General features: G+C 43.8%; 1 protein-coding gene across 3 annotated transcripts in view; it reads right to left on the bottom strand.

Moving 5' to 3' along the window:
- The window catches only part of LOC8044043 (EH domain-binding protein 1), a 61,028-nt gene that overhangs the window by 37,118 nt on the left and 1,158 nt on the right, over nucleotides 1-22,752 (bottom strand). Inside the window, exons 1-5 of one of the 3 annotated variants that reach the window (XM_029966923.4) lie at nucleotides 21,811-22,392; nucleotides 18,995-19,052; nucleotides 15,681-15,830; nucleotides 10,025-10,209; nucleotides 6,712-7,024 (exon numbers count right to left, since the gene is read on the bottom strand). In XM_029966923.4, the coding sequence (XP_029822783.2) occupies nucleotides 6,712-7,024; nucleotides 10,025-10,209; nucleotides 15,681-15,830; nucleotides 18,995-19,052; nucleotides 21,811-21,914 (810 nt within the window). In that variant the 5' untranslated portion in view covers nucleotides 21,915-22,392. Of the gene's footprint in view, nucleotides 1-6,711; nucleotides 7,025-10,024; nucleotides 10,210-15,680; nucleotides 15,831-18,994; nucleotides 19,053-21,810; nucleotides 22,393-22,752 lie in introns of those variants that run through there. The other 2 variants (XM_040220153.2, XM_040504438.2) reach the window with 2 other exon arrangements.

Genomic DNA, 22,752 nt, shown 5'->3' with positions numbered 1-22,752 from the left:
GCTCGCCATTTGTAAACCATACGTCTGGCGGTCGCCATCTTGGTTTTGTTTTCAAGCTGTTTCCTTTCTCTGCATTTTGCGACATTCCAAAATGGCGTCGCTCGAACGGAACTGCTGTTTTCGCGGGTTTGTTTTCCGGCGGACGTTTCAGAGCCCCTGATTGGCCAAAGCGCGCGCTCCTCCAGATGTGCGTCTCCCATTGGCCTTCCGATCTTCCGGTGCTCCTTCCTCCTCTCCAAATTCCTCACTTCGTGGAGGGGCCGCCGATCTGCGTCCGCTCTGTCGTCTGCTTCCTCGATTCCGTTGCGCAGCTCGTGCTCTTTCAACTCATTTTTCCATCGCTTTTTTAGACTTTAGTACTAGTATTTTAATAGTTTGTGCATTTATTGTGTGTTATTCTTCGCTATTTAGTATTTTCTTTGTTAGATCGTGTTGTAAAGGCGCACGTGAGGAATTTCCTAACGTGTTACGAAATGCAGTAGGCGCGGTGACTTTTCGTTTGTTGTCGGGATGCCTGGAGATCTTCCTCTGAAGACAACTAAGCGTCAGGCGTATGGCAAGAAACGAAAGCGTCCTTGGAATGCACGTCAGAAGGCGTCGGAGGAAGACACGCTGCCAGGATCGCCCGTTGAACCTGAAAAGGAGGATTCTGCTGGAGCGAGCTTCGCTTCTCACTCCGGTGCACCCGTCGTCAACACATCGTCGGTCCACGTCTCCGACGCTAGCAAAGACCGCATTGACACAGTGTACTACTCCGTGGAGGAGTCTGCCGAGCGTGCAGCAAATGTGGGGAACGTAAACGAGCGTCTTGCATCGCAGTGTGCAACAGAACGGAAGTTCAAGCCGCTGGATGTCAACCTGGTGAGCGACGGCGACGACAGTGGCACGGACTTCATGATCGTGGACATGAGCGTGATCAACTCGTTCTTGGGGCTCATGCCCTGCCCTGAATGTGGCGCGAAAACCATGACAGTGTCCAAGGCCCCGGGGAAGAAGTATGGGCTTTGTGCTAAACTTGTCCTCGCGGGCTCCACATGCGACCTGAGCGAAAAACAGTTTTCTTCTCCCAGGGTGACTGGTGATGCCAAGATAACGCCGTTCGAAGTCAACGTTCGCGCAAAGAAGGCAATTCAGACCATTGGTAAAGGAGCAACAGCCGTGTCTGACTTCTTTGCTACAATGAACATTTCTCACCGCGGCCTGCACCATAAGACCTACCAAGGCCACATGAACATGATGGAACAACCCTGCAATGCCACTGCTACAGAATGTAAGGCTGCAAGTGTGGCCCCGATCAAGAAACTGTACAAGGACATGGACAGCCCACCAGGAAACATTGATGTCGTTTTTTATGGTACTTGGCTGACTCGAGGACACAACTCGCACGTCTCTGTTGGCTGCGTCATCGAGATGTACACAGGGCTCGTCATCGACCACATGGTGCTCTCCAACTTTTGCTTGGGCTGCTCAACTGGACCGAAACCCAGCGAAGAATGGTATGCAGCCTGGCTAGCCAAGCACACTCCCGAGTGTCAAAAAAACATTGACTGCAAGTCTGGCCGCATGGAAGTGGAAGCTGCCCTATGTATGTTCTGGAGGTCCCTGGACAAGCACAAGCTGCGGTACACGACCATGCTATCCGATGGAGACAGCCGGACCTTCCACGCCCTGACAGAGGATGCAGTGTATGGGTTTGTGAAGGTGGAAAAAAAGACTTCATCAACCACGTGCGCAAACGGATGGGGGCAGCCTTGCATGGACTGGTTGACAAGAAGAAGGCCCAAGGTGAACCACTTGGAGGGAAAGGACGGCTCACGCAGGACAAGATCCAAAAGATCACCAATTACTATGGCTATGCCCTGAGGAGCCACAAGAACGATGCCCCAGGCATGAGGAGAGCGGTCGAGGCCACGCTGCAGCACATGTCGTTGACTGATGAGACCCCGAAGTACAGCCTCTGTCCTGAAGGATCAGAGTTGTGGTGCAGATACAACCGTGCCATGGCGAAGAAAGAACAGCCCCCTCCTCACAAAAACAGCCTGCCTGATTTCGTCTGCGAAGCACTCAAACCAGTGTTCGCACGGCTGAGCGACGAGGCCCTCCTCAAGCGGTGCAGCGATGGCATGACGCAAAACTCTAATGACAGCCTGCACGCCATGACCTGGAACCATGTGCGAATGAGCAAGCATGCCTCGCTGCACAGAACCCAGACGCGAGTAGCTGAAGGAATCAGCCGTTTCAACCAGGGTGTTACGAAAAGCAACAAAGGAATGGCTGAGAAGCTTGGCTACTGCACAGGAAACCGCTTGGTGCGCCGGAGCCTCGAGAAGGATCGCCGCAGGCTCCAGAGGTCAAATGATGACCACAGAGAGTGGAATGCCGTCAAGACCAAGCTCACAAGGAGGCACAAGCCAACAAGGGACTCGGACTACAGGCCTGGTCTACTCTAGGTCCGAGTAACATCGAAGGACAGTGTGCGACCTTACGGAGGCTCTAAACAAGTTTTTGTTCTGTTTTGACCATGAACGTGGTGCAACTTTATTTGTAAAAAGCAGGACTACATGGTGATGCTATTTAGGTGACAATTTTGCTTACCTAGGCACTAAAGAGGTATATGAAGTGACAAATGTAATTTTCTCCGTTTTTTTTGGTAGAGTGTGCATGATGTTACGGATATTTTTTTGATGCTATCTTTATAAGGTGGCCACAAACTTGGTATGGTCTTGTTCATGAAGAACAAACTTATATGGTGATGCTATTTAGATTGCTGTAGCTGTATTTAATAATGAATTCCGCTCGCAGATCTCGAGCGCTCCAAAAGCGCTCCATTTGGAGCGCGCATATTCCACTCACAGATCAGGCTCGAGCTGGTCATCTTCCGCTCGTAGATCTCTGGCAGCGCCCGCTCCATGGAGCGCATCAAACCCCGCCGAACTTGCTCTGTGGGATTTCACAGATCTCTCCGGAAGTTGACAGAGCGGCCGACGTAATTTCCGCCTAAATCGGCAGTGTGCATGTGCGGCGAGGTTGGAGAGGACTCGGCGGGCCGGTCGGGGCGTCGAGTTGGATCTGTGTGGGTGCGTCGGTTGTTTACGCGGGATTGTGACGGCTCGAACGCTTCTACCTCGCGTAGATCAGGGATACAAAGCCGGGACTGTGGAGCGTAGTAAATCGTAAGCGCTGACATCTGTGACCGTGAGAGGAAGAACGACAGAAAAGCCGGAGGCAGACGCAAGGTTAGGCCTTTTCATTCTGCAGCCGTGATTGTTTACCTTTTTACACAGCATTCCGCTGACGTTTTACCGTGAAATAAAGCAAGAGGTGATTAGCAGTCATGGGTAAGTTACTTTTAAAAAGTAATTCGTTACAGTTAGTTACTTTTTGTAAAAAGTAGCGAAGTTACCGTTACAGTTAGTGCAACTAAAAAGTAACTCGTTACAGTTACTTTTAAAAAGTAACGACGTTACTTTTCAGTTACTTTTCTATAACAAAAAAAATTTAGAAAAAATCAGAAAACGCTCCTCACAACGTTTTATTGCATAAAATTAAAAAGTATGCTTTTTACTTTATATTGTAACTTAGCAGCAGTTGCCTCTCGAAGTTAGTGTTTGAAAGTTTCCATGCCAGAGTAGTGGCGCTAATCAAAATACGAGACATGCGCAGTGCCCTCCACGTGTATTGTTGTTTCACAGTTGATTCCCCCGATTAAAATGCGTTTGCAGAGAAAAAAGAAAAACCACAACATCAGTAGTGCTTCAAGACACTAAGATGTAAGTGCTGAGTCACAAAGTACAAGCGCGTGCGTAAAGATAACTAGATATTTTTTCATAAAATCTACACGTGGCTATATTCGGGTCGTGACTCGCGAGAAAGAACGTATTCACAACTTTGCGCAAGGCCAACTTGACACTCGAAATGTCGGAATAGACTATTTGGAAAGTGCAAGGAATGGCTAAATTGCACCCTCGTTCAGTGATATATTATTCATAAAACACTGGAAAGTAACGACAAAAGTAACGTCGTTACTTTCATCGTTACCTCAGAAAAAAGTAATAGAACTACAGTTACAAGTTACATTTTTAAGAAGTAACTCGTTACAGCTACAAGTTACCAAAAAAGTAACGAAGTTATAGTAAAGCGTTACTAGTAACGCGTTACTACCCAAGACTGGTGATTAGGCAACGACCGCGCAAGTGATTGTTTCTTACCTCTGTGTTTATTAAAGTCGTACCAGAAATCTGACCTCCACCGCTGGCAATCGTTGTCCATGCCCCGCCGCTTTGAGGCGGCCGAAAGGTATGCAACGGTGCCGAACGCGGACGTATTCGTGATTTGTGACATGGGCGCCGTGGTACGCATAATTTCGCCCGGCCTGTGTCGCGTGTTATTTCTGCGGCTAAGCAGTGACAATCGTCACTGGTCGTCGGAAAGATCAGTCGGTTGAGGCGTTGGTGGGCTTGTCAAGTTCGAGCAGTGGCCATTTTGAACGGCGGAGGGGGAAGCCGGGAAGCGCTGGGCAGGGGTGTGGGGGAGGTCGCTCCAAAAGTGCAAGTTTATCTTCCCCTCGTCGATTCGGAGCGGGTTCCACGGAGTGGAATTTTGCCTCCCTCGCGGATTTTTGAAAGCGCTCCGGATCTACGAGTGGAATTCACCATAAGTAAAAGTTTGGTAAGATGAAACTTCAAGTGCAGTTTTCTCAGTTTCATGTTTTCGAACATCACACGCTGCCTTACGGAGGCTTTTCCAATATTTTTTTCGTGTGACAACCAGAAATTTGGTATCATTGTGCTTGTATTGATTAGATCTAGCCGGTGATGATATTTTTTAGGTCTAACGCTGTTTGCCATATCATATACAATAATAATAACAAAATAATTAATATGAAATTTTAAGGTCTTCAGACATCAATGTTTTTTTGCACTGAAAAGTACTTTAAAAAGAATACAATTAGCATCACCGGCTAAAGCAAGTCTTCGGCATTATAGCCATGTATTTCATGTTCGTGTTTGATGAGGTGAAATTACCCTAAAGCCCCCTAGGAAGTGCTCTAAATATATTTCTAAAAAGCTTAATATCTTTTGATTGCATGTAGCTATTTCAAAACTAATGACAGATTTGGAATCAGCACAATAAAATACATACACATGATAAGTTTCATTAAAATTTGACGATAAGTAAAAAAAAAAGGTTCTAATTCCCAAGTCTACCCTTAAGGGGGGAGGCTGGTCTTTAACTTTTTGTTTTTTATTTTTCATTTATCAAGCTGAAATTCAGTAAACTGATGTATTTCTCAGTGGTGATTTCAAATATGCAATTAATTTTCAGATAGCTTAACTAGATCCTGAGTTATTAACACATTTTTAATTTTAATTAGGTCCTCCTTACGGGCCGTTACCATAAGATTGTTCAGAATATATCACAATTTTTTATAGAGTTACAATCACCAAGACATGTTTTGTGCGGTGATGCTATTTTAAGCCTAATCTAATGATGTTATATTGGTAGAAAACATTTAAAATGAAGTTGCACAAAATGGGAGGTTATATCTTTTTTAGATTAATTAATTAAAATTATTATATGAGATATAAAGCAACAAAAATAGCATCACCGCACAAAACATGTCTTGGTTAATGCAATTCTATAAAAATTTCTGAAAGATTCTGAATAATTTTACGCTAACGACCCGTAAAGAAAACCTAATTAAAATGGCAAAATTATTAATAACTCATGATTTCGTAAAGCTACCTAAAAACTAATTGCACATTTGAAATCACTACTGATAAATACATTAGTATCCTGAATTTCAGCACGATAAATGAAAGATAAAAAACACAAAGTTAAAGACCAGCCTCCCCTTAACTAGTACCTCACGATTATAACAGGAATTCATTATACCTTTACATCTTCAGAGCCACCGGGGACAACCAGACATAAGGGATGCATTGACGCGTCATTCGAACTGTTGACACAAGCCACGACGGATTCCGTGTGCCGAACCCGGAAAATGCGTTCCTCCCATCTTACACAAACGACAGTTGGACTTACAACATTTTTATTTGAATGCAAAAGTGCCGGCGACAACAACTGGTTGTAAATAAAAATAACAAAAAACAAACAAACAAATAAGAAATACAATTATAATAAGAAATAAAAAAAAATAAAGTAAAAAATATTAAAATCTAGCACAAATGACACACGGAGTGTGGTTTGTGAGGGACACATTCTGCGCTTGGTGGTCTTTGTCAGCATGACCAGGTACATATAATTATTTTGTTGCCAGGTGAGTGTATTTGTATTTTAAACGTAAAACGATGCAACACAATTTGTTTAGCAAAACAATTCAAATAAGTGTGCTTTTGCACATGCATTTCAAATAATTGAGATGGTCAGAGTTGATTTTATCTCATCAAATTGGCGAGGTGTAGACACGTAGAAGAGAAAAATGGCACAGCCCAGACCGCTCCTTGGTATTGGACTATTTTCACACTGCGGAGGAACACTGACTGGCAATAATGAGGGTGCGGAAAGAGCTTCCGGCTCATCCCTAACTTGCACCTAGCAACAGCATAGGGTGTGTGCACTCTTTGTGTTTACAGACTGTCGGGAGAGGATTTGGCACTCTAGGTGCACCGTCTAAAGCAAATGAGCGAAAAACGACGTACTCTCCTCGTAAAGTGTTTGCCGCCAACGCGAGCCACCCTTCCCACCCACCTGCTCCGCGTCAGCGGTCCGCCGGGACTTGCTCTCGGGGTCTTCGGGCGGTTCGGGCGGCATCTCCTCCTCCTCCTCCTCCACTGCGATGGGGGGTGACCTCTGCCGCTTCGTCGCCTTCTTCCTCTCCTCCTCCTCCGCCCCCGGCTCCGCCTCCTCCTCCTCCTGGAGCAGCTCCGAGCAGTGTGCCGCCAGCCGGGCCAACTGCAACGATGTCTCGGCGTCCTCTTCGAAGTCGTCCAGGTTGCCCACGTCGGGCGCAGCCAATGGAGCCGCGCTCAGCAGGCTCGCTATGCTCTGCATGTCTTCGTCCCTGCGAGCATGTGTCGCGAGTTTCGACGAGAGTTGCAAGTCGTGAAAGGTTGACTGAGCATCGTTAAAGAGGGGGTGCAATGATTTCCGGACTTCGGTCCAACATTTGTGGAAGTTGCCCTCTGACCCTCCTAAAGTAAAGAACAGAAAACAAATTCCACCTGCACGTCCTAGTTGTTGTAAAAAAAAAAGATAAAGATTGCCATTTCTGGCACCCCCAACTCATTCCCAGTCTTCAGGGCCACACCCAGTCACCCTCCTAGCGACATAATTCGGGGTGCCGTGTAGCTTCCCGTGAGCTCTCTCGGAGGACGCTTCCTCTCCCTCTCCCTACTGACATTAGTGGGCGTTATGCTGCAACTTAGAACTGACCGAGGTCACATTATCTTTTTGCCGTAGTTCCTTCGGCTGCCACTTACGGCTGCAGGTGGGGGAAAAAGCTAGACTTTTGCTTTGCGATTATGCAGCAGAATCGCAACATTTTTTATTAAAGAAGATGTTTTCTCTATCCTCCGGGACACGATAAACAACGCAAAAACGACGAGATGCACATCCTTTTAATCTTAAAATCATTGCACCCCTCCTTTAAGCTTGGCTAACCTCTTAGTGTTTCCAATACACTAATTTTTTTTTCTTTCTCGAGGAAAAGGTTTTACGCATTTGGGCCACTTGGGAACGGCGGGGCACAGATGCGGACGTCGGTGGGCCCGGGAGGCGGCCCAGAAAGGCCCGTATCGCCATCGGCGCCTGATGTACGCAAATGAATCACAAAATATCGCCCGTAAGGTCTGTATCTAGCTCTTTTCTAGCTTACTCTGTGGCAAAACATTGGCAACGCGTGTTGTATAAAAGTAAATAAACCCAACAAGCGCTAAAAAAATTTCAACTCGTCGCCGCAAAATGGACGCGCCCTATCGTCCACTTTCTTTCGTCATCTTTCCCGTTGCCCTGTTTCTTGTTTGATGACTTGGGACCCCCGATGTCGGCACATTGGCCACGTTTTTTTCCCGTCTTTGCCATCCCTGCAATAGACCGAGCGTCATCGAAACTTCCTACCTCGAGGATCCGCCCCAGTTATCGACCAAAAAACCCCTCCCGGTCCTGGGGTGGACACAAATAAAATGGTAAACGAGACTACCGATCACGTAAATAATAATGTGCGTACTGGGATGGGGGGGGGAGATGTTTGGCTCTCAGTTATGCAGCAATGGGTGGCTCAGATCCGATAAAAGTTTGCTTAAACCGGAGAAACGCTCGACTTAGGGGCGGGGACGGCTGAGGCCTCTCGGGAGCTCGGGGAACTCGTAAGCACTCCGAAGAGCGTTCCTAGAACCCTGTTTCAGAATTTATGCGATAGACCGTATAAACCGTTTGGGTGCGTACGGCTGAACCTTTGAAATGGGGAGGCAGCTCGCACCACCTAGCCAGTCTTTTTCGTATCAATAGTTAACCTTTACCTATCGTACCAAGCATGAAAGGGACACTAAACACCGATGAACACCTCCCAAGTATTTTTTTTAGTAGACTGCTACGGAAAAATCTTTTTTCCAGAACAAAAACAAAAAAATGAGTGCAATATTAATGCCCGAGACTCATTTTGGATTAGAAGCGGAGTTGCAACAAAAGGCCACTGGCGCACCCTACACTACGGTCACAGACAAGTTCAGAAACCACACTTCTTGCTTCGTGATTCGTTCCTTGACGTTCTTACTGGATAATGGCGCAATCCCATTGGCTGCGGGGCGACAACAAGATGCTCGACACTTGCCACACCCTGCGCATCCTAAGCTCTCGGCGACTATGGAAACTTTTTCGCGCAAGTGCTGCTAGAAGATACCGTTGCATTTTGCGTTCCCGCCAACTTCCGGTAAAATAAGAGGACAAAATATCCCCGCCAGAGCTTGTTTATTCATTTAATCATTTAATTGCCAATTGTCCAGGTGTTTCGCTGAAGAACCAGTTAGCGAGAGATTTCTCTAAGATTTCTTTAATAGTTCAGTCAGATGAGCTATCGCCTCCTGTATGTTGAATAGCGCAGCAGAAGGACACTGCTAGATCTCCAACTTCGCCGTTTGGAATAAACGAGCTCGAAAAGCCCGCCGAAACGGAGAGACCGGAAGTCTCTCGGGAGGCAAGTGACGGCTCGTGTTTGTAAACGCAAAAATTACACGGGCTCGGTCGTGCTGACAAAGACGGGGGCAACAGAATGTGTCCCGCACAAACCACCCTCCCTGTGTCGCTTGTGCTAGTGTTTCATTCGTTCTAGTATATATATATTTTTTTTCCTTCATTTTTTTTTTACGTTATTGTATTTTATTATTTAATTCATTTATTACTTTATTATTTTAAACATTAAAAACGTGCCGCTCTCGCTGGAACATTTTCATGCAAATAAAATCATTTACTCTTTCAAAGTACCATGATATCCCAAGAGATCCCCCTCCTCCAAAAGATAACCCGTCCCCTGTTTTTGGCACGATTTGCTATTTCTTCAAAAACACCTAAAGATAGCCAACTCCTAGTAATTGCAGGGCCCTGGCCAATCATGAGCTCAGCAGAAATGGTGTTACTTAGCCACGATGGAAGGTAAGCGAACATTGCTGACTGGGGAGGACAGTCGTTTTTTAGTTCATCACCTCTTCCTACAATCGCAAGTCTCACAGGTCACAAAACCTAGAACTATAATTTTTTTTTTTTTTTCAATTTTTTTATTGGCACATTGAAAGTTAGTTTACTTTATTACGGTAGCTGTGTTAGGCAGCTCAGTGGCTACAGTATTTGACTGCCACCGCCCCGACCCGAACTCAAGACCCACTGAGGCCTCATAGTTGACTTTACATGGGCCTTTGTAAGCTTTGTATATAAATTAATCGTCGAGTAACGCTCCCAGTGTGTAACTCGTCTGTGACGCTCAGTCACAACGTTTGTCGATGACCATTCTCTCGTGGAAAACAACTCGTTAAACACGTACTGCGTCGAAAAGGTGTACGGCAGTACTTACGTGGCCTTCCCTTCCCTGATGAGGCTGCAGGACAAGGTGAGTGCCAGATGGGCCTCGAGGCACTTGGGCGACAGGGGCTTCATCTTGACCACCAGCTCCATCTGGCTCGGCTCCTCCGCCCGGGCAAACTCAGACACGTTCACAATGCCAACTGCCACGTGCCGGCGCTTGCCCAGCGGAGAGATCTGCACAACGCGGGTCGCACAACGTGGTTGCACGTCAAGTCCTACGAAGATTGCGGATGGACGGTTAGACCGGTTCTAATGCGGAGTGTGTTAAAGGGGTCATTTCCATGAAAAGAGTGTAATGTAACATAATCTCAATCAGTAGAAGACATGCGCCTTGAGGAAACTCAATCTATATAATTATTCGGAGCTTCTGCTGAAGGCTTTGAATCTGCTCCATAGGCCGCTTCACACACTTGCGAGTCCTTTCGACCGAGTGCCGTAAAACCTCTCGGGGTTACTCACGATGAGAGAACACCCTGGCCGTCTATTCCGTATGACCCCTTTGGTTTTTGCATATTTTCTTTTTTTTTTTGCATGTCATTCTTTTTTTTTTTAGCTTAAAAAACTTTCAGCAATGTTATAAATGACCATTTCTTACAGATGGTACATACACTTGACCTCGCAAATAAAGTAAAACCTTCACTCTAGTGAAATGCTGTTCCAGGGTAACCTGATAGATGGCGCCAGCGTGTTCTCTCGTGGCAAGAGATTGCAAGAGTTTAGTTCTAAGCCAACGCGAGTGAGACTGAGTAAACGGGCCTTCAGATGAACGACTAAAATGTTGTTAATGCAGAATGTGTTATAGGGCTCCTTTCCTTGAGATGAGCATAATACTACACAAGTAATATTACGCTCATCTTGATCAGAAGCAGGCAAGCACCTTGAGGGAGCTTAGTGTGACTAATTTTTAGTCCTGCCAGCTAAAGGTTCTGAATCTGCTCCGAATGAATGCTTCAATGGCAAATTTGCCTAAAATTTCAATATGCTTAAAGTGATTTTAATTGTGCGCAATAAGGAACTTAAATATTGAGACCAAAAAGAATAAATAAATTTGACAAATACACAGACAACAAGGTAGTTATAACATGGGAAGCAGAAACTACACAACCCGCAGCTATCAAAAGAGGGCTAAGGCAGGACTGTCCACTGTCACCTCTTCTCTTGATGATATATCTCAGTGAAATGGAAAAGTAAATAGAGCAGAGCAACTTAGTTTTTGATGTGAGTTACATGGAAGGAGGGAGATATGTGGTACAGGTAATACCAGGACTGAGCTGTGTGGACGACATAGTACTCATGGCAGATAACCAGGATACATTACAGGAACTAGCTCGAATATGTGGAGAAGAAGGGGACATCTTGGGCATCAGTTTTAGTAGTGACAACCCTGGACTAAAGGTGTTTAATGACAAAAAAGGGGAACCCCAGTGGGTACAAGACATTGTAATAGACCATGTAGGAAAATACAAATATCTGGGAGTCTGGCTCAATGAGGGAAGGAAATATCTAGAGGAACATTAGGATAATATAATTAGAAAAGAGAAAAGAAATTCATCTATTATGAAGCTCAAGGCACTATGGAACTATAATAGGTATGAAGTGGTCAGAGGTATATGGAAAGGAATGATGGTACCAGGACTGTCTTTTGGCAATGGGGTACTTACTGTGCATGAAATCAGAGGTTCAACTGGGAGCACATGGAAAGACACCAAATAGGGAGTAGAGGGGGACATGGGCTGAGTGTCTTTTGAGAGCAGGGATGCAATTTGTAAGTTAAAATTTGAACAAATTTTGACTGAAATGAATGATATGCGGTGGGCACGGAAGGCATTCAAGTACTTAGACATGAAAAGTTTAAACACTTCCCAAAAAAGTGAACGTTTGATTATTTAAATTAGATTTACAGGGTTTGTTTCTGTTAACGTTGAGAACATTTCTGCCAAATTTTGTTAACCTGGGTGACGTACAAAAAAATTGCAAATGTTCAAAGATGAAAGTGGGCATGTCTGTGTAGGAAAACTATTGTTTTGAAATTACTTATAAATTTGTCATTTTCATGTGTTATATTGCTTTAGGACAGTTCAGAGCAGATAACTATGAAGCTATATTTCTATATTATACCATCTTTCATGACAGAAAAGCCAGAGAAACACAAATACTGTTTTTTAGATTTCCATCCTTTGTCCAAAAGTTTAGTTCTTGAGCATAAAAAATGACAAAAATAAAAAAATACAAGCTCATAGTTATCTTCCCCTTAAAATTTCACCCCAGAAAAACTTCTAAAAGTGAATCCAAATTATGTAATAACAAAACAATAGTTTTCCTAAAGTGAAATTTTTGCCAAAAATTGGAATGGAGAAAAATGCATTCGAAGTGCTCCAACCTCTACCTTTTCTTTAGCATTGGTGGACCAAAAAAAAATTATGAAAAATTAATTATGCAGTGTAAACTAAAGAAGCTTTCTGGGAATACTCTCTGGATGTTGGTGGATGTAAATATGACATTTGTCAAAATCAACTCTTTTTGCAGAAATTGTTTTTTCTGGGTCGTGTCACCCCTTAAACACAAAATGGACAAACTGAACCCAAAAGCTTACATTAAGTACCAACACACTAGTGACAGGGCTGAGCAGACAACTTCAGTGAAGGGGGTGAAAGAGACAGAAAGAAAAATCTGGGAGGAAAGAATGCAGGAAAAATCAACTCTAACAGTGTACAGGTCACAAAAACAGAATATAAAAAAGCAGAAAAACTGTTTGACAATTCACTGGGAAGTTCTTTAGTGTTTGAGGCGAGAACGGGAGCTTTGATGACAAGGATGTACAGTGCTAAATTTTAGGATACAGACACATTATGTTCCGCCTGCCATAATGAGAACGAGACACTAGAGCACTTGGTTTTGAAGTGCACGGGGCTTTGCCCTGCCCTCCCTGAAAAGGTAATGAATTTGGCTGGGGCCCTGGGATTTGCTGACGATGATGGAAGGATGGAACAGAGAAGGATTACAGTCACAAAGATGCGATTAGAAGGTTGGTGAAAATTATGTAGGGAAAATTGAATGATGCACAACTAACTAGCACAGCAGGGGAAAGGCGGGACATAGAAAAGTTGGGACTCCCTCCCGCGTGGCTCCGGTCCAAAGTCTCAACCCTGTCTCCCAGTGGGTCCGGCGCTGGGTTAACGCCGAAAAGGTTTGACCAGAGGTAAATTGGCGACTCCCTCGTCGAGGGGAAGAGGAGGGGAGTGATGTTTTTTTGTTTTTTTACCCGATTTCTCGAACGTCATCGTGGTGATATTCCACACTGGCTGGTGATAGTTAGGGGGAGAAAATTGGCTTAGAAGGGTGAGAGGAATCATCTGTTTGTCTTTTTAGTGCAAGCTACCGCCTGTTACAAAGAGTATAGCCATTAACATCTATCCATCCATCTATCCTATATCTCTGCCCGGGACTTTCTTCGGATCTATCCCTTACATTTAAAAAAAAAAACTATATTAAACGATTTCAGAACTTTTGAAAATTGCAACATCGTGATTATTACCTATTTTTCTTTCAAAATTGCTCCATGAGTGGGCACATTGGAGTACGAACAAAGGATTGAAATGCCAAGATGTAAAATAAAATTCATGCGCGTGTTTGGGCATATAAAAATAAACCACCGTCCACATTATTACATTAAGAAAAGCACATGCATGCTGTGTTTCAAAAACAAACTCAACATAAGCTACACACAAGTGAAACTGGAGACAGGGTAGCAGCACCGAGCTAAAGACGTCTATTGCCCAAAATAGAGAATCTTATCACGAGGTTTCTCAATGCGTGAAACAGAGTTCGGGTGGCTCTTCAAAAGCCAGACCTCGGTTAGAAGTATTCTAGACATCCATCAGACACAAGAAATATTGTTGTATCGCTATCAACACAACCAACAAAAAAAAATCACCTGAACTTTTTTTTTGTGATGAAATAAGCACTTTTTTCCCCAGGCCACCAGGCAATGTTGAGTTGCTAAGTACTGCATAATTTAGAACAAGAAATAGTTAAACACCCATTGGACTTTCAACACTACTAATGATAAACCGATTAAATGAAAAGTTTAAAGACCTGCGTCGCGTCGTCAAGTTTTCCCATTTTACCACTTTCAAGGGTCAACTTTCGTCAGCGTAATTCATAAAAGAAGGCCAGCATGTCTGATATATTTGGCAAGCTACTGTCTACAGACCTTGACAATGAATTCCCTGTCACAAAAACAGCTAGTGAAAATGTATTTCCACCTCTCATTCTTCGGTTTGGAACTCTGGCCTGCAAACTCTTTTTGGCAGGGCTTAAAATCCTTGTCAATGAGAGAGATGACAAGCCTCTTTCCATACAAGCTGCAGTGGGGAATAATGCACAATGGGCACATAACCAACGTTTGAGAGAACTTATGAAGCATTCTTGGATTTAGCTTCTATGCCCAAGGCTACTGGACAAGGAAGTCCCCTTTCCTATTTATTCGACTGCAAGTCGAAATCTCAAAAAAGACACCTCGATTAGACATCCAAATACAAACTCTTTCAATCTCACTTCATTTGATTTCATTTCATTTCATTTATTTCTCTCAGGGCCCGAAGGCATTATAAAGAGAAGTGAGTTTTAACACAAAGAATATACGAGTATAACAACATGCAAGGGAAAAAGTTGGAACAATGACCAAGGAACAACAGGAAAATTAGTAATCACAATTTTAAAATCAGCAGCGTCAGTTATTGTGACTATGCATGCGGGAAGGCGATTCCAATCTATTGATGTTTGGGGAAAAAAGAGGCATTAAATGAGGAGGTGTTACAACGAGGGATACTTACCTTTAACTGGTGATTTGTTTGTGATGATATGTAAGATGGCTCTATACATAATGTTTCACAAAGTGTGGGATTAAAGCGATAAATCTTGTGAAAAAGACATAAACGAGATAATTTTCTACAAAAAGAGAGGCTAGGTAAGGATAGAGATGTTTTCATAGAGGTGACGCTGGCTTTGCGATGGTAGTTTAAAAGAATGAAAAGAGCAGAACGATTCCGAATGGACTCAACAGCAGATGCAAGGGTGATACCAATGTCCCACATAGAGGCTGCATATTCCAGTCTAGAGTGAACTAAAGTTTTGTATAAAAGAAGCTTTAAAAGCACCGGAGTTGGCAAAAAGTTTCTTTTAAGATAGCCCAGTAATTGATTGGCACTTTTAGTGACATGTTGGACATGGATATTCCGGGAGAGGTTATGGGCTAGATGAACACCAAGATATTTATAGGAGGGAACAGAAAGCAGAATCGAATTATTAATGTTGCAGGAAGAACAGGTGTCAAATCAATACATGGCGAGTCATCCACAGAGCCCTCGCATGTTTGCGTATAAAATCGCCACAAGAACAATCAAATGTTCCTGAGAAGTACCTACCACACTTTAATTTAGGCCCAGAAAATAGTCACACGCAATTCCTGCACTCAAAACAAATAACAGAAAGCACTGCCTCATTAGCTTGCCCCTTAACCTACACACAATATTGGGGAAAGTCGGTGTCACCGCCTTGGAAACAAAACCGAAAATATGGTGAGTCCCGGTCTTCCACGAACACCCGGTGACTGCGCAGAGACGTAGCGAGACGAGAAAACTCACGTCTTCCACAACGAAACTCCAGTCCTTGTCCTCAAAGGTGGTGCTGCGGGCGTCCCGGAAGAGAGTCACCGTCACCTCCACGTTTTCCGGCACGGGCCACACCACCCGGCCACGGTAGGGGTCCCGGATGGTTGGCTCCCAAGAGCGGGGCTGTGAAAGAAGGACACAGTTTCGTTTCATTTTACAAAGAAAACTTGCCTACTGAAAACTACTGAAATCACGTTTATGTGCTGTGACACGTCAAAAACTTAACCGATTTTTCTGCGTGAAATACTAGAGTATGAAGTCGAGACACCTTACAATTCATTTTTCGCTGCACGGTCGCACATTTGCTAAGAAAAGCAACTGAAATTAAGGACTCCAGAGGCCACTTGGGTTGTTCTGTTTCCTGCAGCTACCAAGGATTTCAGTGTTCCGTAATCAATGTGCTTATTGATGTTTCGGTAGACATAGCAATTATGTTAATGGATTCTATTATTTTTGTTAATGATGATCTGCCTCGGGTGGCTTATTTCTTCTCAACGATTCCCTGGCCCTTTTGCTCTCGAATTTATGGTCTTTGTGGGGAAGAAAGTCAGATTTTGACTCGCAAATAGTTTCTATTTTTCTGGTTGTCGGGTTCGTTTAGCTTGTGCTTCCGCAGAAATCTGTGCATGCACGAATTCGCGACTCCAGCGACCTATAGGGGGCGCCACCACCAAACAAACATGGCGGCTGAGTCCAGGTCGCGTCGGCTCGGCCAGGCCGCCTGAATGGGTGGCGCATTCAATTTAACAAATTTTCTTTTGTTGAATGCCCAATTTTATGGGTATTTAAACTGAGACAATTAAGTGTAGCCGGTGCGCATAAACTTGCCGAGCATAGTTTTGTTTTGCCGATGTTTTTTGTTCTTTTCATGTCAAACTTTCGTTTCGAAGACTTCGATCAAAACCGAAACTATGGGCTCCGGAGAAGCGGTAATAGACTCTAATTAGTTTTGATCATCTAAGGAAAGCGGCGAGGGCTACAAAATTGTTCCACCGAGAGTAATTTTTAGCTAACTCGCATGCCTCTACCATGCGACTTATCTGTCCGCGAAATTGAGCTTTTGTGCCTGTCCGCGTTTCAAGAAACAGCTCCAGTCGTGTGCTCGGTCAAGAACGCAGGCTGCAGGAAAATTACGAAAATTAAGCAAGCGCATCTTGAGCCAAGGAGCATGTCAACTCGCTGGCGCTTCACTAAGCAGCTGATACTCGTATTTCAATTCAGGTTTTAGTATAGTAGCAATCGAGAAGTCATTTTGACGAATATGCGGACTATGTATTATATTACGTCCCACTAAAGCGATATTAGTATATTCTTCGGGTTGAAATATGAACTTAGTTGACTAACTATTAGGTGAACTGCTGAATAAAAGTATATTTGACAGACAGAGAGATACTACTTAAACTTAGCCAAATGGTTCTAGCCGGTAGAATGGAGACGAATGCGGACAAACTGAGGAGAGTCTTTATCGGAGATTCACTCAGACCTCTCTGCATTGAACTTGACTTCGAAACCTGAACGGATAAAATTAGTATTTTTCGTGGCCGGTCAACCTGAGCAATGTAGACGTATATTGCTGCTAGCTTCGACAGGGGTTATAATATAAATATTGGAGGCGCGATAGATCTTAATGACGTGACAGCTTCTAAATTCGCGAGACGCGTCCCCCACCTTTTGAAAGCAGATAATTTCCCTCATTAATCATATGCAGCGAGCAGGTTTTCTGAATCAAGTAATTGCGAAATTAGCCCAACTCCCTCAATGTGGTCTTTTTCGGCGAAAAGCCGCCAAGATGAATAGCCAACGCACCGGCCGGCGTTAGTGGCTCAAATTAACTTGAAGCTAATCGAGCACAACCAAACTCAAGGAAAGCAGCTATCGAACCTTCCCATTCACTTGACTGCAACATTGGTGTTCCCTCTAGTGAAACACTTCGTCTGTCGACCTCAGTCCACTGTTCTACATCCTTATAAAGAAACCACTTATCAGTTACCAAGCAGTCGTCACTTTGAATGTGATTAGAGACAGACGAGAAATCAAAACGTTTTTCCGTGATTCCTCCTCATCCAAAAAATTGAAAGCACGCGACCGTCTGTTGTGGAGTAAATGGGCTTTCAAACACGTGATGCAAAGAAACAATCTACTGAGGCTTCACCACACTAATGAATACTCAGGCAAACTTAAGAAATTTTTGGACCTTCGTCAAATTACATTGTTCGCCCCTGCGCCGACAGCACGTTTCCGCGAAAGCCATTAGAGACGCGGCGGGGCGCGGAGCGACCTGGACCGACTGGTTCCCGGTTTTCCCGCTTGTCGGCGTCCGTTTTGCTGGAGTCGCGAATACCTTGTCAGATAGCCTTTAAGTGTGGACGTGCAAGATCTCTTTCAAACGTAAAATTCTATTATGCACAGAGATGTGAATGCACAAAGAACTGCGGATAACAAGCAGAGCACAGAAGCGGCTGGGGCAAACGTCGAGATCATAAAAGCGAGTCTCGACCTCAAGCATCGGTTTTCGTGCAAAAAACCAAAACATGGCACACCTTCTCGGCGTTGCGAGTGGCTTGACCCGAGACAAAAGGTTCCTAATGAAAAAGTACAATGGTCGGCAAAACTGTGGAAAAGTGAGCCTGGAACGAGCAACCCTCACTGCAGGCGAGTTGCTACAAAAAATATATATATTTTTTTTCTATACATAAATAAATAAATAAATAAATAAATAAATATATATATATAAAAAAGAGCTGTCCAAGGTTAATTTACTGTACAGCCACAGCAACAAGTAACGGCGAAGTTGATGGGAATTGGTGTCGCGTTCATGCATTGTGGGGTGCGTGAACAAAAGCGTTTGGAACAAAGCAGACATGTAACCATTTTTTGTTCCGAATGCTTTTTTTTTTTTTATTTTGTTCTGGAACACGTAAGCTCTTGGCATTGACAGTGCTACAATGGCAATTTGTTATCGGCTATTTTTCTTCTTCCAGAAAGCGTGTGAAGTGGGCATCGGGTACCACAAAAATTCTCGAGCAGGTTGTTAACGGCGTGGCATAGCTCAACGGTAACGCGTCTACTTCGTACAGAGCGGACCCAGGTTCGATTCCTGTGGGCGGCAGGCAATCTTTTTCGAGGATTTGGCCACATCGACGACGGATGTCCTACATCGCCAACTACAACATGATCAACAACGACAGCTACTACAACACCAACAACGGACGTCATTTTCAGTAGTGGGAAAAACCCACAACAATTATCGCTGTTAGAACAAAACACACACATACGCATATACACACCTGGGAAGCAACACGTCGTCCCCGCCTCGTCCATATGACGGACACCTTGTGGGGTTGCCTGCGTGAAAAAAGTGGCAAGACATTAGTAAAGACCAGATGATTCAGAGCCAAATGGAAGTAGAGAAGCCATCACTTCAGTTCCACAATTAGTAAGCTGAAGGCCATATATAAGCTAGGGTGTCTGGTTTTCAGTATTGACCAGAAAAACAGATAACCACAAGCTGAATGTTTTTTCGACAAGTCAACGGACAAAGATTAAGACACCAAACCAACCGACTAACTGTTTTTGAGAGTAAGCATTGTTTTAATACTATATTCTTGGCATCTTGATAGGGATGTAAGCACTGGTCACGATAGGGGCACCTTTATGAGCGTAAGTTATCAGAAAGGTCTGAGGGACCAACCACAAATATTTTTATGTTAATAGTAACCCACCTTTAATTGCTTCTGGAGTTTAATTTTTTATGCAGTATTTTCATGATCTGGTGTACTGAATTTACATCTACGTATACTGATAAACGCCAAATCATTACACTGAACTGTATATCAAAAATTTATCTGTCAAAAACTGAGAATTCTACCTATAAAGGGCTTCTTTCTTGTGCAAGACACATACCTCATAATTGGCATAATTTTTAAATGCAGACTGACATTCACTTTTTACAAAATTTAATGTTTTCTTTTTTTTAGAGTAGAAACTTGATGTACTGAATAAAGCTGGAACAACTGTATTTCAATGCAGTTGTTTGGATTAGATTACATAACTCAATTAATTACACAATCTAATTTAGCCCCCACCAAGAAAGTTTCAAAATGGTACAGAGTAAAAGGATATAACTGAAAAAAACATTTTTCAGTTGTCACCTGACAAGGCAATTAATTTGTTTACTCTCTATTTTCCACTCAATGACATTTGTTTAGTGTTCAACTATATTGCAGCCTATAAAAAAAAGAAGAGAGTAATCTCATGCTCCAATTTTTTTCCCTATTTTGTCTTCTCATATCCTTTATATCTAGGGTGACCAGACGTCCCGTTTTGGCCGGGACAGTCCCGTTTTTGAGGTCTGCTTCTGCCGTCCTGTCTTTTTGTCCCAATAAAGAATCATGTCCCGTCTTCGGGACATGATTCTTTTTATATATATATATGTGCGCAGACGTTTACAGCCGAGTCTTGCAAGATAAAGTCACGCTTAGGAAACTTCAGTTGTCGGCAAACTACGCCCACACCAACGAAGGACCCGAAGAAGGACCTTCCAAATGAGTGCATGCAACTGAACACCCCCCCCCCCCCCCCCCCCTTGGGATGTCCCGTTTTCTACCTTGAGGAATATGGTAACCCTATTTATATCACCTCCATCCCCGCCAGTGAAGTCTATGAATATGCTAAGAGAGCATTATTTTCAAGGTAGTTCATATGCTTCAACAGCTGCACTTCTTTTTTTTTCTTCTTTTTTTAAGTATTTTCGGGCTTTTTTTTTTTTCGTTTTTTTTTTATCTGAACAGGCATCTATTTGTCATCCACAAGTTTCTGATCATACTTTTCTTAACAGGACTTTTGGGAACAGTTACAATCAATTAGTATTATTTCTTTGCACACTGAAGTTTTTTACAACAACGGGGCACTACGAAAACCATTGAACAACCGATGACATCTTATTAACAATTAAGCTGTTCTAGGAAGCCGAAGCCTCAGAAAAACTAAGAGCTCTGTCCATAACTGTAAGGCTTCCTCCCAAAGTCTTTCTGCTTTTGCTTTCTTTTTCTTCTTTTGCGCAACCTCTTTTTTGAGTATGTTCTCCGACTTTTCTCGATACAATGATTGTGTATTATTCCTCTGCATTATATTTGTGCAACACGAGGAAGTTTGAGGGCAGCAAGACTTGTCCAAGCCGCAAGTTTTAACCAACTTGCGTCGTGTCGGAACATTTGTCAAATGATCCGGCGCAGCTCAAAAATGCAAATGCAAGCACGTGGTCTGACGTCAATGCTCGACGTAGCTCGTGGACACATCTTATTTGCTGGAAATTCCATACATAAAGATGATATCACATGGTGAGTTCTCTGACCACCGCTTTGGAGTGAGTGTTTGCAGCGAGCTTCCACAAACCTGTTGCTCAATTGCTCAATTATGACGACCAGCTCCGTGCAAAAGTTTGACTTTTTCTCTGATTCGAAAAGAATGACTACACCAGCTTGGGCCTTTGGTCATGGAATGCCCTGTATCCAGGATCCAACCCACGTAACTATTCAAAGCAAACACATATTTTTTTTTTTTTACCAATCCTCTTTTCGATAACATACAACTTTTTGCACTATGTTTTTCACATCCAGGTCACGGTGGGGCGATTGGAATGACACTGGTTTTAAGAACACTGCCATCAAGCACGGCGGAAGCGTATAAAGACTAACAATACCATTCTGGCACCAGTGTGGTTTAAGGAGAATGTGCACTGCGGTGAAAACATTAGGTGGGTGCAGCAAGAATGGACCATTATCCCTAATTTTCAGCCTACAGGCTCGAGACATTTCTGACGTTTGTATAAAGGGGAGCGAACTTGAAAGAGCCCCCAAAAAGACCCGCGGTGGCCACACTCTGTTTATAAATATAGCTCGACCTTGTCAGGCAGGTCACGCGCGCGAATGAATGAAACCGCCTTCACCGCATCACACGGCTGCAAATCGACTCGATGTGCACCAAATCCACACTGCAGAAAGGCACAGCACCCCACACTACCGCGGGTACACCCAACCTAGCAGGTGCTAGACAGAAAAAAACACGAAGCCATGGAGCAACACACATGGACAAGGCAGCGTACCACTTTTTGCTGCCGGCGATGGTGAGTTCGCGGTAGGAGGCGACCAGCTGAAACTTTGCCGCATGCTTGTTCACCCTCTGGAGCCTTTTCCACACCGAAGTCATGCCGTAGGAGTGAAGAAGTTTCACAACCACGCAGGTATCATCCGTCCAGTCGAGTACGTGCCTTCGCTTCGTACGCTAACCCACAATTCTGACGCTCGACGTAGCGCTGTACGGGGAAACTCGGACTATACCTGATGAGAACCAGTTCGGCTGACGCTAATTGTACTAAATGACAGCGATCGTAAAGAAAAAAAGAAAAGGTATATCAAGATGATCGAAGTCGTCCGTAGTGGGCTTGGCTCACACTTCCCACATCCTGATTCGACAAGACGGAGTCATATCTAGCTGGGCTGAACCCGGCCCAGAATACTCGCTTTCCGGTTCATTACTGCTTACTACGAACGTTTCCGCGTTTTCGATTTTCAACGCCACAACGACAGGAACACTGCTTGGAATCCCCTGCTCGACGAATAGCTCGGTTTACATCGAAATCCGCCTAGCGTAAACAAGCCTGCTCCTATTATGGTTATCTCAACGCTGGTTGGAATGTGGCGCGACAAAAGCGCTGATGGAGTGTGAAACGCGCAGCCTAAACACGGACGTTTCTTACTATTTATTAGACACCTCAAATTATAAGTATAAAATTACTTATCATTTGGAACAAATATGGTCTACCTTAAAAAAAATGATACGACAGTACTGCTTTTAACTGAATGTGATTCACTCGATTTACACAGGATTTACTCATCGTCTTTAAATTGTATGTTACGTATCTTACATCATGACATGGTTACAAGCGAATAAAAAAAATTCAGAATAAATATATAGCCTCTTTCATAAATTTTAGACTAATAAATTTAAATGAGTTATTTCGTCACAACAAAAGCGCAGACTGCCG

Source organism: Ixodes scapularis, unplaced genomic scaffold, assembly GCF_016920785.2.
Source record: "Ixodes scapularis isolate PalLabHiFi unplaced genomic scaffold, ASM1692078v2 PGA_scaffold4__175_contigs__length_147842914, whole genome shotgun sequence".
NCBI lineage: Eukaryota > Metazoa > Arthropoda > Arachnida > Ixodida > Ixodidae > Ixodes > Ixodes scapularis.
The sequence above is the reverse complement of the archived record's forward strand: the minus strand, read 5'-3'. Positions and strand labels throughout refer to the sequence as shown.